Consider the following 22534-nt stretch of genomic DNA (forward strand, 5'->3'; position numbering starts at 1 on the left):
AGATGTATGTCTGAGACTGACGGTGATGACTCCGGTATTGGATGCTATTCGTGGGGCACAGGCCGAGGCTGTGAGATCCGAGATGCAGAAGAAAGAACGGGTCGTCGGGTTAATTTCAGAGTTCGTTAAGGATGGACGAGGACTTCTGATGTTTCAGGGTCGGATTTGGGTACCGTTCGTGGGCGGTACGCGTGTTACTTTGATGGAGGAGGCTCACAGATCGAAATTCTCGATCCATCCCGGTGCTACGAAGATGTATTTGGACTTGAGGAAGGAATACTGGTGGCCCTGTATGAAGAGAGACGTCGCCTGGTTCGTTGAGAGGTGCTTGACCTGCCGTAGAGTTAAGGCCGAGCACCAGAGACCGGATGGCAAGTTGCAGCCTTTGGAGATTCCTGAGTGGAAGTGGGAACAGATTACCATGGACTTCATCACTAAATTGCCGAAAACTGCCAGAGGAGTCGATGCAATTTGGGTGATTGTGGATAGATTGACGAAGAGTGCACACTTCCTTGCCATCAGCGAGAGTTCATCAGCGGAGAAGTTGGAGGAGTTATATGTGAGAGAGGTGGTATCTCGGCATGGAGTGCCGATCTCAATTGTTTCGGACCGTGATGTACGCTTCACTTCCAGGTTCTGGAAGAAATTCCACGAGGAGCTGGGTACTAAACTGCATTTTAGTACCGCATACCATCCCCAGACAGACGGCCAGAGCGAGCGGACGATTCAGACATTGGAGGACATGCTTCGAGCGTGTGTGTTAGACTTCGGGGGTAGCTGGGACGCGCATTTACCCTTGGCGGAGTTTTCCTACAACAACAGCCATCATTCGAGCATTGGTATGCCACCTTTTGAGTTGTTGTATGGTAGGAGGTGTCGGACCCCCATTTGCTGGGGAGAGGTGGGACAGAGAGTGATGGGCAGTACAGAGATCGTACTTCAGACGACAGAGCAGATTCAGCAGGTTAGACAGAGGTTATTGACCACCCAGAGCCGACAGAAGAGTTATGCGGACAGACGCCGGTCCGAGCTTGAATTTCAGGTTGGCGACTTCGTTCTTCTGAAGGTTTCTCCATGGAAGGGAGTGATCCGGTTCAGGAAGAGGGGTAAGTTGGGGCCCCGGTTCATAGGTCCATTTCATGTGATTGCAAGGGTAGGCTGGGTAGCTTATCGGTTGGAGTTGCCAGCAGAGTTGGGACAGATCCACAATACCTTTCACGTATCGCAGTTGAGGAAGTGTATAGCCGATGAATCGGTAGTGGTTCCATTAGAGGATATTCAGGTGGATGCAATCCTGAATTACGCCGAGAGACCAGTAGCCATCAGGGATCGGAAGATCAAGGTTCTGAGGAACAAGGAGGTACCTCTGGTGTTGGTTCAGTGGCAACACCAGAAAGGATCGGAGATGACTTGGGAGCCGGGGCGTGAGATGCGGGAGCAACATCCAGAGTTATTTGCAGAGTGAGACTTCGAGGGTGAAGTCTAGTCCTAGTGGGGGAGAGTTGTAACAGCCCGGAATTTCAGGTATTGTTATAATATTGTTTTGGGGTGTTTTAGGAGGGGACTCGGCGAGTTGGAGCCAGACTCGCCGAGTAGGACCACAGACTTGGTCGCGGGTTCGCGACTGGACTTGACGAGTCCATTATGGACTCGGCGAGTCTGCGCTGTTCAGCGGAAACCCTAGCCGTTCGGTTTTGGAACGTATATAACGGACTTATAGGCCGTCATTGTCCGTCTTTAGCGACTGAGAAGAACCCTAAATCGGTGGTGGGCATCTAGAGCAAGGATTGAAGGCCATTGGTGATCTTGAAGAAGTTATTGTGCAAGGAAGAGAAGAGTTTGGCTAAAGGAACAGCAAGGGAATCAAGTTCTGAGGATTGGGGACACAGAGAGTGCATTATTCAGGTAATATTTCGGATCATATTCTGCTATGTTGATGTGTGCATGGATTTAGGGTTTATGGAACCCTTTTGTGACTAGATTGATTATTACCCTTGTTCCCCAAACGATTATAACCCTGTATTAGGACCTTTAAAGGTCCAGAATGTCCCATGCCTGTGTATTTCGGGAATTAAGAGAGGCTTTGGATTGGAATCCTTATGCCTTAAGTCAAAAGGTAAATTACAAGTCTTGGAGTGTAGCATGAGCACCTAAATGAAGGTCTTACGTGTTGTACCAGCTTAGGAGGACCAAACCTATGAATGGTCGGGACAATACAGATCTCAGGAAGCAGTTTGATCGACTGCATGGCATGGACTCGCCGAGTCCGATGAACAGACTCGGCGAGTAGCTTGAAGATTAACTGGGACTCGTCGAGTTGTTCTTCAGACTCAGCGAGTGGAGTCGGGGTGGCCCCGCGATTCTTCCACAAGGAACTCGTCGAGTCAAGAGGGATACTCGACGAGTAGAAAGGGAACATCAGGATTTGGTGAGGATGTCTAGACTCGCCGAGTCGCCTTAGCACTCGCCGAGTCCGGTCAAGTTGACCGTTGACCGTTGACCAGAGTTGACCTACATGTGATTTCTCAGGGTCAGTTGTCTTGAAAGATAAAAGTATTAATAAGGGATATATGATATTATAGGGAGTCTGTAGCTCGGCGGATCGAGTGTGAGTGATTTCAGGAGTCGCTAGCTTTCATTACCCACGAGGTGAGTCTTCTCACTATACTGTACCCGGAAGGCAATATGTTATGTGGCTGAAAGGTCGGATATGATATATGATATATGTGCTATATGTGTTAGGATAAATGTATTATTTGTTGTGTATGTTTATGGGCCGGAAGGCAATATGTTATGGGCCGGAAGGCGATTATGTTACGGGCCGGAAGGCGTTGCGTTGTAGACCGGAAGGTCAGGGCCTGGAAAGGCGTATGTGCGTAAGTAGTATACTGGGGAACTCACTAAGCATTTATGCTTACAGTTGTTATGTATGTGTTTCAGGTACTAGCGAGGACCGTGGGAAGGCGCCGGCATGACGCGTACACACTGTTGATGTTTTGAGGTCTTGGGGATGTTATGATTGTATTTTGATACGAAATTTGGAATAATTATATTTGGTTGAAATAAATCACTTTATTTTAAATGAAAATTTTGTTTGAAAATTTGCGTTGTTACATATATTTTGGTTCTAACGGTTCCGGTTCCTGTCCGATTCCGGTTCCGGTCCGATTTTTCGGTTCTAAATCTCATCCCTAGTCCTAACTCTGTAAACTCTGAATCATACATGGCACAAATCACATAGAAATCACATCATATAAATAGCATACAAATTACCATGTCACATAACTCTAATTATCGCTCTAGGTAAAGTATAGTGAGAAGACTCACCTCGTATGAAGTCGGATAAACTCTCGTGCTCGAATACCCCGACCTAGTCTCCTTCTATCAACAGGATAACATCTCAAATCAAAATCCTCTCATGTTCTCATCTCTAATAATGGGTAGAAGACCATTCTACCCCACTCTGACCTCTCTTGAATCAGCTTGACCAAAACCCCAAGGTCAACTGAAGTCAAGTCTAGTCAACGGTCAAACTTTGACCAAACTCGGCGAGTGCACATGGGTGACTTGGCGAGTCCAAGTGTCCTCTTCATCCTTCTAAGGTCTCACTCGGCTTGTCGAGCGAACCTTTCACTCGACGGGTTACCACTGGTCATGAATTGCAGGGCAACCCCGAGTTGACTCGTCGAGTTCCTTCCATGGCAACACTCAAATGACCTTCTCAGGTCAAATCTGTTTCTCTAACCTATAGATCTAACCTTACCATACTCAATAATCACGTAAAGGTCCAATCTTTACACTCATGAAACGTCCATAATGCTTCTTTTGGCGAAATAGCTTCTAAAATGGCAACCTAGGTTTATATCTACAATGGAACAGCATAAAGCAGAATGGTTGGGACTCTCTGGACCTCTTGAGGTCCAAATCTAAGAGTTATTCCACCTTGGAACTTCATAAGCTTCGAATCTAAGCTAAAGAAGGTATAAGAAAACCCTAGATTCAAGTAAATCATCATAAACACGAGATTGAGCATAGATCCATACCTCTAATAGCCTCTTCTAATTAAATGGTAGCAAATCTGAGCTCCTTAAGCCGTCAAGCTTGCCCTCCTTCCTTCTTCCTTGCAAAATCACACTAGAGATGATGAAAATGGCTTCCTCTCTCTCTCTCTCTCTCTCTCTCTTTCTCTCTCTCTCTCTCACTATGCTCTCTAGTTCTATGGTGCTCTCAAGGGTGAAGGTGGCCGCAAATGAGAGCCATAAGATCCCTTAAATAGGGCACATGCCCGAGAATTTAGGGTTTCTGCCCATAGTGCAGACTCGTCAAGTTAACTCCCCGACTCGTCGAGTCCCTTCATTAAATCCAGTCAGCAAATCACGATCCTACTCGACGAGTCTAGTCGTCTACTCATCGAGTCCCTCTTCTCGACAAAAATAAATAATTAAAATATGATACCTGGAATTCCTGATGTTATAGATACCAGATTACGTTCCGGTACGGGGGACCCGAGATTATCAAGCATTTCGGCTATGGTTTTGGATCATGTATGGTAATCCTTCACAGAAGAATCACCCATGGTGATGTTGCAAAGTTCATTCTCTAGTTGCATGGCTTTGTTTTCTTTATTGGTGCGGAATAGATCTTCTAGGTCTTGCCAAATACCATATACAGTGTATTTCTTTTTCAAAATCATTTGGAGAAGAGATTGAGATATTGTGGTACATATCCAAGATTTAACAATATTATCCACTTTGTTCCATTCTTTTTTTTTATCAACAATCAGTGTCTTGTCTTTAGGATCGGAAGTGTCAGGTTTGTTGGTGGGGGGTTGAAGATGATCATCGACCCCAAAAAACCAATACAATGGGATTCAAAGAGCTCCCTCCAAAGGTCATAATTCATACGATCAAGGTCCATAACTAGAGGAACATAATTCTTAATGTTGATTGTAGAAGAAGGTTTAGATAAATCACCTGGCATTATTAAAGAGAATATGAAGGCATGCCAAAAGCACGACAGGAGGGAAAAAAACGCAAGAGACGTCGATAGATGGATCAACTAGGGTTTAGGATGATACCATGTTAATCCAATAATTTCCCATGAAAATGTATTGTCTTTCATTAAAACATATTTATAACAAAATACATCAGATGGGCCTTTGGCCAACTATACAACATAATATGGGCTACACTAATAACATAAATACAATATAAAGATATGCTAACACCAAGGAGCAACAAGAAGAACCAACTTTAAACATGCAACAAATAGCATACCAAAGCAACATTTTATACACCAATAAATAACAATATACATTTCCACAACTACCATTAGAACAATACTTATATGGTGGTGGTGGTGGTGGTGGTGGTGGTGAAGGTAACGGCGGGCAGCAACAGGGATGGCCCTGTACACTTTGATACTTGAATAATCTCTATTCAAGTTAAATTAGTCCTATCAACATCTTACTGTACAAAATAAAAACCTAATAAAATGTAAAAAAAAAATATATTGCTCGCTTCTCCAAATAAAAAGACGAAGAAACGAGAAGCTTCACGAGAACCTTGGTTTAGGAATGGGTGAGTTCATATGTCGATGATAAGAATCATGATTTTGCAGCGATTGAGGATGACTCTTTCTTTGATCTGAACTATTTGGGCATTGTAAACCATCCATGTTTCCATCACGAGTGAGTGAAATTTCAAACTCTTGTAAAATCTTCACGACCAGGGAAAAGTTGGGCCTATTTTGTGGATTCGAAGACCAACATAGTTCGATTAAAGTTCTCAATGCCATAGGACAGGTGGTCGGAATAGATGGTCGTAATTTCTGCATTAATCCCAAAAAAGATTTCAAGATCACATAAGTTATAGGGAAAATGCAAGAATTTTTCACCATTTATTCGATTTAACCGGTTAACTATTTCTGTAATAACACTTATCTTTACCATCTAAAAAACCATGTTTCCTGAATATGCACTTTTAAAAGCATAGCTTATTTTCACCGTTTTATCGATATAGCCATTAAACTGTTGATTTTCGATGATTCTTATAATGATATTTCATGATTGAATCGATTAAAAAAATTAATAGTTCAATGGATAAATTAATTAGTGATATGTGTACTTGTGTTTTTCTGTATTTTACTCTCTTACAAAAACCATATAACTGGAAGAGTGTGATTGATAAGGATAAAAAGAAATATAATGGTTTTATTTCTAAAAAGAATTGTTAAAGGGCTAAACCGATACAATGTTGTTAAACACAAACCTATTATGTATTTTGCCTAAATCTATATTGCATGAGCCTCCCTTCCATCTAATGTGTTTCTGTTGTTTTTAAACTTGAAACATGTATAGGGGTGTTTGGACATGTGTTTAAACTTGAAACATACGTTCTTGTTGATTCAAAACTCAAAAGTAGGGGTGTTTGGAGGGAATATGACTTATCAAGATAATTAACTTTTCGGTATGTTCACATCTGGGTAACTATCTTTTTTTTGTACATATGTAGATAACAAACTTTTTGGAAGTGTTCACATATGACCATTATGACCTGCTATAGCAGGTTAAATTCTAGATGTGAACTCTTTCAACAAGTTTGTTACCTAGATGTGTACAAAAAAATAGTTACCCAAATATGAACAAAATGAAAATTAAAAATTAAATTACATGAATGGTCCCTGTGGTTTGGGGGAATTTGTGGTTTTTGTCCCTAATTTATTTTTTTAACTTAAATGGTCCCTACTATTTATTTTTGTTGCGCGTTTGGTCCCCGTCTTACCTAAAAATACTATTGTGCCCTTATTAATTTATTTTTTTATATAATTTTCTTATCTATGTGTTTATTTTATACATATTTAAAAAAATTAATAGACCACACATATTTGTATCTCCTCGGATGATCTCTACTGTTTATTTTTAATTAATTTTTTTTTAACTTGGATGATCCTTACTGTTTATTTTTGTTACGCGTTTGGTCTCTGTCTTATCTAAAAATACTATTTTTCCCTTATTAATTTTTTAAATTAATTTTCTTATTTATGTATTTATTTTTTATAAAAAAAAATTAATATACCCCACATATATGTATCTTATCACCGTAAACCTGAAACCATATTTGAGAAATTTAATTTTAGTCTTACCATTCACCATCTCATCTCTGATCCTCCCCATCTTCTATTTCTTTTCCATCTTTAGTAACATCAACGTCTTCACCGTCCTTCTTTTTTTTTGGTACTTCAACTCTGGAGAACCAACACCATAACCTACTGTCTCTTCATATTTAGTGGGTTGTAGTGTTGTTTCGACGGAGTTGAAGGACCGAAAAAAGAAGTGATGATGAAGACGTCGATATCACTAAAGATGAAAAATAAATAGAAGTTGAGAATGATGAAAGATGGGATGGTGAGGAGATACAGATATGTGAGGTCTACTAATTTTTTTTAAACATATAAAGCATAAGTACATAAACAAGAAAATTAATTAAAAAAATTAATAAGGGCACAATAGTCTTTTTAGGTAAGACAGAAACCAAATTCGTAACAAAATTAAATAGTAGGGACCATCCGAGTTAAAAAATTAAATTAATTAAAAAATAAATAGTAGGGATCATCCGAGGAGATACAAATATGTGTGGTATATTAATTTTTATAAATATGTAAAAAATAAACATAGATAAGAAAATTAATTAAAAAAATAAATTAATAAGAGCACAATAGTATTTTTAGGTAATATGGGGACCAAACGCGCAACAAAAATAAATAATAATAACTATTTAAGTTTAAAAAAATAACTTAGAGACCAAAACCACAAATTCCCCCAAACTACAGGGACCATTCATGTAATTTAATTTTTAGTTTTCATTTTGTTCATATTTAGGTAACTATTTTTTTGTACACATCTAGGTAACAAACTTATTGAAAGCGTTCACATGTAGGATTTAACCTGCTATAGCAGGTTATAATGGTCATATGTGAACACTCCCAAAAAGTTTGTTACCTATATATGTACAAAAAAAAGATAGTTACCCAGATGTGAACATACCGAAAAGTTAATTACCTTGATAAATCATATTCCCGTGTTTGGACATGTGTTTAAACAGATATAGTAATTTAAAAAAACTATAATAATTATCTTTGAGTATTTCACAAAAAATAATTACAATTCTGTTTTTTATACTATTTAGGAACAAAACCATCACGCAAGGACTATTCGTACAAAAGCAACTGTTGAAATACTTGTTATTTTTACATTTTATGAATTTAACAGGTTAACAATTTTTTATAGCAACTAAAATATACTGTTTTGACTTTTTAACAAATCCATCTTTTCAGCTTACCCCTCATGACAAAAATACAAAAAATCATTTCAATCAACTATTCTTCTATAATCATAAAAAAAAAAAAATAGTTCATTTACAAAATTTATAAAATTATGAAATTACATTGTGTTTTTTTATATTCTAACATTTTTAAAAATCGGCTAGCCGGGAAAATCGGTGTTCTAGACTGTCGAAAAAAAGAGTATAATAGTATGATTATTATGGAAAATGGTTAAGTGACTAAAATAATAAAATTATGAACATGCCTTGTGTTTTTATTAGTATTTCATCCAATTTAAAGACATTTTCGTAACTCCTTCCTCCAAACACCCCCTTAATATGAATTATTTTGTGTTTTTTAACATGAAGAATATATTATGCTCGAGTAAAAATTTAGAACATAAGTAGCACAATGTAAAAGGTACCTTATGCACGACAGCAAACGCCGCTTGAATCGGTGTCATGTCTTTATAAGGTAGAGCCCCAGCCACCATCTCCCATAAAATGAGTCCAAATCCATACACATCAACCTTCCGATTATACGGCTTCTTTTTAATCATCTCAGGAGCCATCCAACGATAAGTTCCTGGATCATCTACTACCACTTCACAATGCCCCTCCTCACAACCTATCCCAAAATCGGCAATTTTCAACTGAAAATCTTGTGTGAGGAGTATGTTTTCAGGCTTCAAGTCCCTATGAATAATCCCTTGTGAATGAACGTATTCCATTCCACGAGCAATGTCTAAAGCCATCTTGATAATCTTTTCGAAAGAAAGAATCTCTTTGTCTTTTATGGTTTTGTCCTGGAGATTATGCAAGTATCCCCTCAAGGAACCCTTTGAAAGATACTCGGTGATAATAAAGAAAACCGGTGGTTTTTTACATGCGGCTACAAACTATATATCATCACCAAAAGGAAACAACATGATTCGAATTGAATAATAGCCACTCAATGGTGGGCAAAATGTAAAATTTCATGTAGAATAGATTCAAGAATTGATCGGTATTAATTTATGGATAGTGGAACATAGCAAATGCATGAGAAAGCATGGAATTAAACTTCAAAATCCACGTGCATGGAATTAAAATTTCTGTATGGAAGGATGAAACGTGCATGTATGCATGCAACCACGTTTCACTTTCTTCCCAATTTATACAACAAAGTGTTTTTTTAGATAAAACTCATTCTAAGAATAAAATATGTAACATTGTAACTGAGAATCAGTTATCACATGAGTGACTCCTTTTAATTGCATATCTATATATGTAATAATGTTTAAGTTATTTTTACATATCTATGAAACAATCCCTTTTTCCTTAGATTCATGCAATAATCTCACTTTTTTTACATAGGTAATATTTTATTTTTTTTACCAACTTACGCAACAATATTTCACATTTTTATAAATTCATGCAACAATATTTCACCTTTTAACCGATTTATGCAACAATGTTTTATTGTTTTACTATTTTACTGGTTTATGCAACAACATTTCACTCTTTTACTAATTTATATGAATTATTCAACTACGTGTCAACCGACAAATACGTTTCTAGTAAATTATTGTATGTATGGTTTTAAATATGAAATGTAGTTGCATATTTCGTATAAAATAAGTGAAACCGAATATGTAAACCTTCAAAAAGTTGGAATTTATATACCTTAACGACATTTTGGTGGCGAAGACGAGATAAAAGAGCAACTTCGCGAACAAATTGGTTCTCTAATCGAATTCCTAGTTTTTTATTTTCATCTTCATCTCGCACTTTAATAATTTTAACTGCAACCTCATCCTCCTTGTAAACTCCACGATAAATTTGACTATGGGCCCCATGAGCAAATCTAAACCTTAGAAAAAGTTGTGAAAGATCAACCAAACAATTATCATCTATCTCCAAGGAAGTAACTCTTCCTCCAACACATTCAAATAACTTCGACCACGAGGGTACCCTTTTCCTTATTCTTTTGCCATAAAGCTTCGATGAATTGAAGCGTTTGAGAGATGGATTACAAATCAAAGGAGACCTCAAGTCAAGCATTGTTTTTCTACGAACTAATGATTTCCCTTTATAATCTTGTTTGCTTTCTACTCTTTCAGGTTGTGGAGTTGAGAATCGTTTTGCATTAGACCTTGTTTCCTTAAAGGCATCGATATCTGAAATCTTGGGAGTTGGGCTTAGAGCATCATGCTTGTTCTTATGTTGATTTGTATCGATATCATTGTCACTAGGTCCTTGGTCTTTATCAAGAAGCTCTTCTGAAGGTCTAGATTGCATACCTACAATTCGATTTAAAATGGGATTTTAGGCTAATTTTGTGAATGCCAAAATCTTGTTCGTGTTAAACGTATTCAACTACAAAGAAAACTACCATAGTTTTCTTCATTAAGGCCATGTTTTTTTTTTCTTGTTGCATGGAAAAATGATACGATGATTAAAAAATCTTTAAGAAAATTACGGCATCCTTAGGAAATGGAAGTAAAAGATAAATGAGAGCAAATGTGTACAAATTAATGTTTGAGAAAATTGGGTAGAAATTTTGAAGTACAATGCCATGATGAAAAAAAATTGAAAATACAATGCTTAAATAGAAAGAAATGGAATTAGGATGTTATAATACAAAGATAAATGAAACCACGTTGCTTTTTATGCATTTAATTCTTATGAGTAACATATATACAACCCTTTAATAATCGGTTTTTATATGTTTAATATCAAACCGATCATAACCACTATATGTTATCTCATATAGATAAAATGCATGGTGACTTCTAACTTAGATCAATTCAGCATAAACCAAAGCAATGTAACTCCATTAATTTCATAAATGTAAACAAAACCTGGATCTCAATTCTCACCCAATCTTTCGATTGAAAAAACAGAGATTTTCATCTATCAAAGCCTGAAAATTTCCACACATAATAAAAGGAGTATTTAGCCTCATAAATTAAGAAACGACATTGCGAACCCCATTATTAACAAGAGAAATGTGTATCAAAACAATCATAGATCTACAATATAAAATTAAATAAAGCAACAAGAACTTACAAAAAGGGCATGTGTGATTTGATGTCCTTTAAAAGAACGTGAAACCAAAAACATAAACCTTTTTCTTCTATTAATGAAAATATTTGTCTCAATCTCTCTTCTTCTCTCACCATCAAGAATTTGTTTAGGGTTGGAGAGAAAACAGAGGATGAGAGACAAATTCAAGAATGTACGCAGATTCTTGCTACTTTTATTCAAAATTTATACAAAATTAGAGGAAAACAACAAGAAAACTACAAAGAAATGTTAATAAAAAGGTGTAGAAATGATTTGGGTAGAATTTTGAGGAAGGGTTTCTTGAAATCTTATTTGTGGTCAACGTAAATAAACAACCTCTTGATAGGTCGAATCTATGTACTCCCATCCTTTTCATTATATATCAAATTCATATTTTATGTAAAAATCGTGTTTTAAGAAAGACAATTGTTTTAGAATTAAGTTATTTTCTCACAAATCATTTCCTAACAAAGACAAGATGATACAACTATATTTTTTAATATATGAGATAATAATCTCAATTTTATTTACATTTAGTCACTGATTTTTTTTCGTACTTGATTTAACCCTGAATTATCTGAAATTGTTCACAATTAACCCTTATAACCGGTCATAAAGGTAAATATGAATAATTTCAAATAATTTAGAGGTAAATCAAGTACGAAAAAATTTTAATGACTAAATGTGAACAAAATTGAAAGTTTGCTACTCTTTCAAGTCATTATCGTGAGCACAAGTTGAATATGAAGGTCACAAAAGTAGGGATGTTGTGTGATATACATTTATTGTGTAAGTTACTTGAAACAACACTTAGAAATACAATAGAAACGACTTTAATTACATAGAAATGTAAGAAACAAAGATTGTGGTGGTTTTAGACATATACTTAGGACATAGGCAACGGTTTTCACTCCAAGGATGAAAATGATCGTTGTAGATTGTGAGATGATACAGAAGCGTGAAGATAAAGATAATGCAATGTTAATTTGAATGAGATTTTTCTCTTCACAAGGACACGAGCTTTGATTAGAGAGTGTGGATGCATAAGATCAAAGTCGTAGAATAGTACATGAGTAGTCTAGGTGCTAGTTGCCTTTACATTGTTTGTGCATTTTGCCTGGTTTTCATTACTTTTACTTTCAACTTGTTTTGTCGATACTTTTTTTCCTAGTTATTACTTGTATCTACCTTTTTTATTTGTATATTGGTTCTATATGTACCTTTTCACCATGTTCCCTTTGATTTTCGATCTATTTCTCGTTTTATTGCTCGTATATGTGTATTTTTTTTCTCTGTGAAACTCTACTGATTATGTCTTCTTTGTGGGTTAGCGTTTCATTTATACATGAATAAAAAAAACTCTAGTTAAAGGTTTATCTCATTGACTACGATTAAAATAATGAACTACAACATGTTTATGTGATCCTTACAGATACAACACAAAGCAAAATAAAGTAATGGATGATTACAAAAATGGATAATAACTTGATAATATAACAAACTTTCAACTAGTTTATATTTAGTCATTAATTTTTTTTCCGTGTGTGATTTTACTTCTGAGTTATTTGAATTGAAATTGTTCACGTTTTACTTTTATGACCGGTTGTAAACTGGTCATAAGGGTAAAATGTGAACATTTTCAAATAATTCAGAAGTAAATCAAAAAAAAATTGATTAAATGTAAACAAAATTAAGAATTCATTACCCTCTTAAGTCATTATCTCTTAATGTATTAAACAACGACATCCATAAGGTTTGTTCTTAATCTTCACTAGTACTAAAAATCTTAAATGTTATATTTGTTTGTATACAAGTAATACCTTATGTAATACCATCTACACCGGTTTGTAACGAATCAGGGTGCGTTAGGGTTGTAGAAAATTTTCCAGTTTTCTAGGAAAATTTTCCAAGAAAAACGAAAATTTTGAAAACGCGTTTGGTTCTTTATGTTTTCCAAAATTTTCCAAGAAAATGAAAATTTTCAGTTTTCCAAATTGTATGTAAATTAGAAAAGTGATTTTTACAGTTTCCAAAGTTTTCCAAATTTCTAAGATGGAAAATGAAAACTCTCCCGGTTTCAACCAAACACGTTTTCTAAAATTTTCATTGAAAATTGAAAATAAAAACCCAACTCTATTTTCTGAAAACATTTTTTTAGAAGATGAAAACTATTTTCCACAACCAAACGCATCATTAGTTTTTCAATTGTCGAATCATCTATTTGTAGTTGTGTACAATAACAATATTTTTTCAAAATTATCTCACTTACAAAATGACTTTCTATTTTTAACTAACATCTTTTTATTTATAATTATTAAATTAAATATCCGTTAAAATAGCTTTTATTATTACAATTAGTAAAAATCTAAGAACATATTCAATTTTTGTTGTTCAATTTCATACCCCCACCAAAACCTCCGATTCCAAACAAATTTCATCCTTTTCAAAAACATTATGTTAAGGGCGTGTTTGATAAACATCTGACCGAGTGAGGTCAGACGTTTTTTATTGACTCGGTCAGTAAAATATTTTTGGTAATCCAAATTTAGCCATCTGACTGGGTTGGGAAGATCTGATTCGTATAGAAGAAAAAATATAGCTGATTGAGAAAGAAAAATACGCTTTCCATCCCCATTCTTCTCCTTCTTGCATCGCCTCCATAGCCAAGCATCAACGATCTCCATCAACTACCTTTTTTCATCAGGTATGGGTTTCGATTTGATTTCTGTTCCTTTTTTTATTTCTGACTTTTCTGTTCGTTTTTTTTTCTGTTCCTTTTTGATTTCGGATTTTTTTGATTTCTCTAATTTATGCATAATAGTTGATTGAGAATAGGTTCCGATTTCTAATTTATCTGTTGAACATGTATATGGGTTCTAATTTTTGTTCCTGGTGATGTTTGATGTACTGTATTTTTAGGTTGTGCATTGTCTATAATTCTGCATATAATCTTGGGGATTTTAATCGATGAATATCACACCATTTTGTTTACAAACTCACTGGATTCTTAATAGACTAATAGTTAGAAGCATAGAGAAAGGTTACCGATTATACTTCTACTATAATGTGTAGCTTCCTGTTTGCTCGTGCAACTCATGTACTGGATTTTGCTTGTATTTGTTGTTTATAATCGTGTTGATGGATCTGTGCATCTGTAGATGCCACAATGGCAAAGGAATATGGAAATACCAAGTCAAAGAAGAAAGATGCATCTTCTGCTTCACTCTCAGGATCAGCTGATGCATCTGGTTTAAGAAGGCCAGGCAGAGAAACACCATCAAAGAAACAAGCAATAGCAAGTCCTTCATCTAATGCTTGTAGGTCTGAACGAATTGAGAACCACACACCACCAAGCTCTTCTCCGATCAAGAAGAAACAAGATAAAGTTGAAGAACAGATGGGGCTAAGTCCTTTAAGGAGGTCTGATAGAAGTAATAAATAAGTTTCACCAGATTCTTTAGGATCAAAGAAGTTAATTGAGGTGACTTCTGGTTAGATGTTTTGGTAATGGTAATTACATTTTGTGCCAACCTGATGAACTCAAGCCATTCATTTAGCACTTTGAATTGCAATTTTCTTTCATATACACGTGTAATTGTTGGTGATAAATCGTTGCTAAATGAAGTTTCTACTATTATTTTTGTACTTACGGTTTTTATTTATGTAGAAAAGATGAATTTGTATCGTTTGATGTTATGATGTTGTATATATCTTTTTCTTTTTTGTTATGAACAAATGAATGTTAAGTTGCAAATAAAACAAAGGGTAAAATTATCATTTTTCATCAGTCAGTATGTTCAATCAGATGTACAATCAAACAATATGATTTCTTATTCAGTCAAAATTTCTTGCTCAAACAGATTTTTTCGGTCAGTACTTTTTCAGTTAGTAACTATCAAACGGAGCCTAAAACCATAAAATGTTCGTAATTTACACCTCAAAAATGCATCTACACAATGTTAATGTTGACTAAAAAAAAAAACTTGTATATCTCGAGTATATGATGTTTTCATCAATAGTTCAATACTCTTCATCATATTCATTGGCATCATAATCATACTCATAACCACTCATTTCTTGTTCATAATTCCATTCATCGTTATTATCTTCTTCTCCCTCCCCATCATCTCCCTTTCCTAATTCTTCCTCCTTCCCATTATCATCATCCTCAACACGGTTCTTTTTCGGACTCGGCTGCAACAACACATCAAATTTTTTTATATATAAAAATAATAAAAAATAAAAGAAAAACAATCTTTGATAGTTGTTGATATTTGATCAAGTCACGTTCTCATTAAGACCCAGACAGATGCATATATCAAACAGTCTGAATCTGACCTAATCCAATAAGAGATAAGAATATCAAACGACCACTAAGATTTAACTTAAGACTGTGTTTGGCAAACCATAGCTAGCTTATTTTTCGAGCTTTTTTATGTTGTCGTGTTCGGTAAGCCATAAAAATAGCTTATAAGCTAGCTTTTTGAAAAGCTATTTAGACTAGCTTTTTTAGGAGCTTTTTAAAATTTTCCAAATACACCCCTTAATTAATTATAGAAACACATAGTCTTACATATCCTTTTATGTAATTTTATATATTTCAGCTAGCTTTTCAGCTACTTTTACCAAACGTTATTTTTTATCAGCTATCAGTTAGCTTTTCAGCTAGTACTTCAAACATAGCCCAAGTGATATGCATGTTCTAACTTTCACAAAAAAGCTCATTTTAGTTTTTACATAGGGAGAAATGCTAACATGAGCCACTTTCAATTAGAAGCAATAAATAGATTACCTCATCATCAAAGAGACTGTTCATTGCATCATAATTGATTTTTGAACTTAGCTTCTGCAAAAATATTTATAAGTAAAAAGAAATGTAAGTATGTTGCGATTATTTGTTATTTCCAAAATTACCCTCATACATATCAATACAAGAAGAACAAAACCTTCTTGGTGAAAAGTTGACTAGCAGCTTCTGCAGCGGATTGGGCAGGCTTAGCATTCTTAGCTTCCAATGCTCGTCTTTTTTTGTCTTTCTGGTTTCATATAAAACGAATATTACCAGAAAAATACCATTTATAAATAAATTAATTAATTAAAAAATAGAAAAAAAGTTACCTCTCTTTTGCTAGCAACAGCTTCAGCTGCAGCAGCAGCAAGTGCCTGAGCTTCCCGAATTTCCTCTGAAGTTCCTGTATAAAGCTTACGTGCAGCTGCAGCTGCAGCTTCTTTAGCAGCTTGCTCCTTAAAAAAAAAAAAAAGTATTATTAATATTATTATTTTTTTAATTTTTAATATGATTATTTAATTAATTGGTTTTGATTTTGAATTTCACCTGCATGTACTCTTTGTTCATCTGTTCCCATATTATCTTCTTAAACCGGCTTTCTTCCTCATTGTTAAGGTAGCAGCTCACCTACACCATACAAAAATGGTTAAATTACATGAATAGTCCCTGTGCTTTACACAAAATCGCAAGTATGGTCCCTTTTTTTTAAATCTTTCCAGTTTCTTCCAGGTAAAATGACTTTTTTATTACACAATATGTAGATTTGGAAATTTTTTTTGATAAAGTCTTAAATATATTTTTTTTTTGAACAGAAAAGTCCCATTATTTTGGTGATCTGTCATTTCGTCTTAAAATAAAATAAAATAAAAAAAAGAACTTTTTCGTTAAATTGGGCAAAATGTTAAATAATCGGGACTTTTCTGTTCAAAAAAAAAAGGACATTATCAAAAAATTTCCCAAAAATAAAGTCTTAAAAAGCCACCTCAGAATCATCAATATCAGAAAGGGTATCTGTTTCATCAACAGAAGCAGCAGGGGCAGGATCGTCTTTTTGGCTTTCAGAAGTCTCTTGAGTGTCTCCAACATTCTCCACTTTTCCAAGGCTGGGAGCTGAGATATCATTAACTCAAACAAACACATCAGCAAGAAAATTTAAAAACTTTCCTGTCTGTGTAAAAAGACATAAACGCCCTCCTCATCCTCATCATCAAAAACAGAAATGAAAACAAAAAGAAGAAACAGAAATACAACCAACTCACAAGCACATTGGGGCTCTGTTAATGAGTCTTTATCATTTTCATCCACAGATTTATTGGCTAATCTTTCCATTTCTGCCCTTTGAAAAGCTGGAGGCTCTGAACCATAAAGTCCACCACAAAACTCCAAATAACAATCTTTACAAAGCCCAAAACCTGATTGAACTGCATTGCTTTTATGTTGACAAACAACTTCATTCAATTCAGGCATCTTTAACTCCTTTGAACTCTGTTTGCATGATTGCATCTCCTTCTCATACTCCTTTGCTTTATTAGTAAACTCATCAATCTATTCAAAAAAAAAAAAAGTTTAAAAAATCACATCAAACTCACATTTACATGATTACAAAGATACATGAAAACTTACAGATAAACTCCCAGCTTCTGTATTTTCAAACTCAATTAATCTCTTTTGTAATGTTGCTTCACATATATGCACAGTTTTAACCTGAAAAATAACACAAGTATATAAAGAAATGAATTAGAAGCTTTTCAATGATTCAATCATGAAGTTGGTAAGTAAATTACACAAATGATCCCTATGGTTTTGGGTAATTTGCACGTTTGGTCCCTAACTTATTTTTTAAACTCGGAAGGTCCCTACGGTTTGTTTTTGTTGCGCGTTTGGTCCCTGTCTTACTTAAAAGGACTATTTTGCCCTTGATTTTTTAATTTTATTTAAATAAACACACCCCAACCCCACTTCCACCTCACCTTTCCTTACCTTACATACCCCACTTTGTTTAAAAAATCAAGGGCAAAATAGACCTTTTAGGTAAGACAAGGACCAAATGCGCAACAAAAACAAACTGTAGGGACCTTCCGAGTTAAAAAAGTAAGTTAGGGACCAAACGTACAAATAACCCAAAACCATAGGGACCATTCGTGTAATTTACTCAAAAAAAAAAAAGTAATTAATTGTATATGCAAGTTTACTATTGACATAGTTTTGGATATAAGTCATACGTACAACATCTGCTCTTGAAAAATTATGGCCATGTAACACAGAAGACACGTATATAGCTGCTGCACATATCCCACTAGGTTTTCTCCCTGTCTGTAAAATAATATACAAAAAATATAAAAATAAGTTGATGTACAAAATGTAAAAATAATAATAGTATTCAATAAAGGTCTAAAAAAGGTAAAAAGAATAAACAAACAAACCTGAATCCAGTCTCTTTTCATGCTAACTGCAAGGTGTAATGCAGTGTTCAAAACTTGCTTACTTCCATCACCTTTAATTAGTCCTGTAAATATTAATTAAAAACATGAAAATAAAAGTTTTGGAATTTCTTAGAGATAAATATATGAGAATCAAGTCTTACCACTTGTGTATCTATGCATAAAAAGACTAGGGTCAACTGGTTTTTGAACAAAAGGATGATCTTGGAGGCTTAATAGCTTGCAAAGTAGTAAATAAACAGTTCCCAATTCATACCTAAAAAAAAGAAATGATAAATTATAATTTACAATTTAGATTTAACAGATATTAAATAGTTGAAAGGAAGATGTGATATGATCTCTTACACACTAACACCCAATTCACTGGAAAATTCAATAAGCAGAAATGGTTTTTCTTTTTCCCTGTTTATTATAAAACATAATAACAACCATTGCAACTTTAACATTTTGTAAAAAAATATATATATAATTTTAAAGATTATAAAAAGTAAAAAGTAAAAAGTAAAAACCACTGACCTACAGGCAACATAAAGGCAAGCAGCTGCAACTTGATTTGTTCTACGCCCTCTTGTAAAACCACGTTCAACAGCTATCTACAATTTATAAAGTAATCAAAAGTCACAATTCTCAAAAATAATCTATACTAAAGATTCAAGTGAGAAATATATTGAAATTTGAAGCAAAAACCTCATAATATTTGGTGGCATGTGTGACATTGCTAATCCCATATTTGTCTATCAGCTCATATATTATCACATTCCCTGAAATAAATGAAAAAAATTGTTGCAATTTGTTATGGAATATGGATGGATTATGACACAATATAGAATCATAATGTACCTTTCTCCAAGGTTCTTCTGTGTGACTCTGAACAAGCACTTCCCATTTTGACAAGGTTTCCTGCAAGATGAGCCTGAAATTATACATACAAGTCATTTTCATGATACTAAAATTGTTGAATTGTATAAAGTTTCTGTAAATTAGGTCACAAAACTTACTCCTCCTCCTGCATCTTTAACAAAAGTGGCATCTTCTGTGTATAGATCTTGAGATACTACTTTCCCACAATCAACACAACATCTGAAAGTAAAACAACAGAATGAGGGCATTGAGTGAAATGAAAATGGAGATTTATAACATAAACCTTGTAGTGTAAGTTATGGATAGAAAGTGAAGAGAAATATGTGTCAAAAAGACTTACACGCTTCCTGTGGTATAATCACGATGTGTCTCACTGTTTTTTGCACAATGAGGACACCAAGTCATCTCTTTCCCTTAGGAATTATCTGTTACTAACACAAAAATGAATGATTAATAGGCCTTATTCGTTCCCACATAGTCAATTGTGTATTAAGTTGTACACTCAAAACTACAGGAACTTTAAAATCGTATCAAGATACACAACATATATAATTGCAAATGCACTTAAAAAAATCTGATACAGAATAGAGGAAGTGTAGAATTAATGTATCTGTACAGATTTTTGTAAGTAGCAAATTATTGAAACTGGAACTTTGGTTTAAATGTACAGATTTTTCGAGATTGTTTATCGAAAAAATATTGCACCCCAAATTCGAGCTATGTAGCTGTATAGAACTGATGCTCTGTAGTTGTAAAGAACCAATTTCGAGATTTTTTAAGGTTTTAATTAGAAACAAATTGGCTAACATCGATGCTCTTTAGTTGTACATGAAAATCTCGATGGTTTATCACGAAAAGGGAAAATTTGGCTAACCTCGACGCTGTGTAGTATGCAGTTTCGAACTCCTGTTTATCCTTGATCGATTTATTGACTGCCTGACCTTGATGCTCCTTTTAGTTATACAGAAAACCCGAACTTTGTTCTTGAATTTGAAGCTTATTGCGTTTGAAATTATGCCCTGCGATGGTTTTCTTGGGTTGAAGGGAGGAATCAGTTTTAGGGTTTACGGTTTAAAAGATTTTGACATGTTTTTTTTTTATTTTAAGCCAAAATGTGAGTGCGACCACATGTGCAAGCCTTGCAGGAGAAGAGGCAAATGTCTGCGGTCTGCAATAAGAAAACTGTTTGTTTTTAACATTGAAATAAATTAATTTTTCAAGCTCAATTTCATGTCATAAAGATTAAAAATGCATTTTTCAGCAAAAAGAGAAAGAAAAAAAAAAAAGAACGGGTGGTCTTTTTTTTTGTTAAAATGAGGTCTGAAGACCTTTGAAGACAGTGACTCATGTCTGCGCCAGGGTATATGTCTGCGCACTTCCAAAAAACAAACACTCTGCAAGGGTATATTTCTGCGCGTTGTCTACGCGACGCAGACAAAAGTGATTGCACAGCTCTTCACGAAAAAAACAAACAGCCCCTTATAGGGGGTGTTTTTCTTGCCAATTTTGCAATTCTATTTTTAAACTAAAATTAATTTATATAAAAAATAACCAAGCGTATATGGGTTTTTCCTAACTTTTGATAAACTAAAATTAATTTATATAAAAAAATAATCAAGTTGGTGTATATTGGTTGTTCCCAACTAACCTTCTAAAACATCTACTCATGCACGCACGAGCTAATCCCTTGTCAAATTCTAATAAAGTGTCTTTTTTTTTTGGATTCTGTTTGAGGTTGAATCTTTTCATGCTTCAGTTTCAGGTTGAGAGTGAGTTTAGATTTGATTTTGGGTTTGAGATTGGAATTGAGAGTCGGGTTGATTGATAAATGGGTTGAATTCTTTTTCTGGTTGGGATTACACTTGAGATTGAAATTAGAATTGGGGTTGAGATTGAGATTGAGATTAGAATTGGGGTTGTGATTGAATAGGATATAAAGTATAGTATGCATCGAGATAATGGTAACTATGAGGTGAATAAATAGGACGATCAATTTGATGTTGGAAGAAGGTAGATGATAAATGGTTTGAAGTGATTGTGTTATGGGTATTTTTCTTGTTTCTTTTATGGAGTTTTTGGGTTAGTGGGAAATTGGAAGAAGCCATATTTTCCACAAAATAAGGAGAGTGTTTGAGTGAAAAAAATAACGGTTGTTGTGTGTTATAAAAATAGATTGTTGTTGGTATTTATAATGGTTGAAAAGGTATATTTTTGAAAAAAAAAAAAAAGGGGGGGTATAAAATTTGAAGTTCCAAATGAAGTCTCTTTCTATGTCATCGGAACAAACTTGTAACACCTGTTATCAGGTAATTTTACTTTTCAGTCCTTTATGCTTTAAAGTTTGCATGTATGGCCCTTACGTTGGGCGTACAAAGTGTATGTCGGGCGTAAGTGTCACACCCCCAAACCAGAACGGTGGAATCGTTCGAGGGCGGATGACTTCATGTAGTATCGAAACAATTGAATACATAGTAAAGAAAGCAATACAACCATCGCATATATAATTTAAAAGTTTACATTGTTTAAAGGTACTTGTTTCAAAAGAAAATTACAATATGATGTTTAAAATGAAATTAAACTAACGCCACAGTGCTATTCATGCCTAAAATAGTAGTTTTATGTGTTCCAAGAAAATCCCATATTTTCTACTATAGTATATGGTAATTTGATTGTTCCAAAACTGTAATTGCAATAGTGCTATTCATGCCTAAAATAGTAGTTTTATGTGTAAATCGTTAAGGCATTTGAAAAACCCCGTCAATCAATGTGTTTTTAATACTCCATGTGAGTCTTATAACCATACTATTTGACCAGGATGCCTATATCAACGTTCTTCAAGCGTTGGAAAGTTATGACGTTTGTCACCCCAGGCCTGCCGGCCTAGTTGTAGCTAACAACTTAGGTGCGGGATTGTCAATCTCGTATAGATCTATACACAAGTATCACGCTCCCCCTACAAGGGATTATGGTATATAATACAGGACTTAAAATGCATACTCGAAAGTACGTGAAATGTCTCACAAAACTTAGTATAAAACAGATGTACGTATGAAAAATGTCCATTTATTCTTATG

General features: G+C 34.6%; 2 protein-coding genes across 5 annotated transcripts; both read right to left on the reverse strand.

The window, feature by feature from the left end:
- Positions 1-5197: 5197 nt before the first annotated feature.
- Positions 5198-11639, reverse strand: LOC145001424 (serine/threonine/tyrosine-protein kinase HT1-like). Of its 2 annotated transcripts, none has more exons than XM_078960804.1 (5): positions 11373-11639; positions 11165-11226; positions 9987-10603; positions 8747-9220; positions 5198-5829 (listed from the first exon to the last, which is right to left on the reverse strand). In XM_078960804.1, the coding sequence occupies exons 3-5, from the start codon at positions 10599-10601 to the stop codon at positions 5554-5556; spliced, it is 1365 nt and encodes a 454-aa protein (XP_078816930.1). In that variant the 5' UTR covers positions 10602-10603; positions 11165-11226; positions 11373-11639; the 3' UTR covers positions 5198-5553. The 2 variants fall into 2 exon arrangements, with proteins under 2 accessions (XP_078816930.1, XP_078816929.1); XM_078960803.1 differs by having other exon boundaries at positions 5199-5829; positions 11183-11226.
- Positions 11640-15177: 3538 nt separating this feature from the next.
- Positions 15178-20553, reverse strand: LOC145046111 (Cyclin/Brf1-like TBP-binding protein). Of its 3 annotated transcripts, none has more exons than XM_078994396.1 (18): positions 20335-20553; positions 19801-19885; positions 19598-19679; positions 19440-19512; positions 19287-19360; positions 19116-19192; positions 18945-19001; positions 18743-18855; positions 18582-18664; positions 18385-18471; positions 17782-17862; positions 17418-17703; positions 17141-17268; positions 16705-16785; positions 16488-16613; positions 16316-16405; positions 16162-16215; positions 15178-15563 (listed from the first exon to the last, which is right to left on the reverse strand). In XM_078994396.1, exons 2-18 carry the CDS (start codon positions 19863-19865, stop codon positions 15390-15392), a joined length of 1731 nt encoding a protein of 576 aa, XP_078850522.1. In that variant the 5' UTR covers positions 19866-19885; positions 20335-20553; the 3' UTR covers positions 15178-15389. The 3 variants fall into 3 exon arrangements, with proteins under 3 accessions (XP_078850522.1, XP_078850528.1, XP_078850531.1); XM_078994402.1 differs by having other exon boundaries at positions 19801-19891; XM_078994405.1 differs by lacking the exon at positions 20335-20553 and having other exon boundaries at positions 19440-19499; positions 19801-19816.
- Positions 20554-22534: the final 1981 nt, after the last annotated feature.

Source organism: Lactuca saligna, chromosome 1 (assembly GCF_052625555.1).
Source record: "Lactuca saligna cultivar CGN05327 chromosome 1, ASM5262555v1, whole genome shotgun sequence".
NCBI classification, from domain to species: domain Eukaryota; kingdom Viridiplantae; phylum Streptophyta; class Magnoliopsida; order Asterales; family Asteraceae; genus Lactuca; species Lactuca saligna.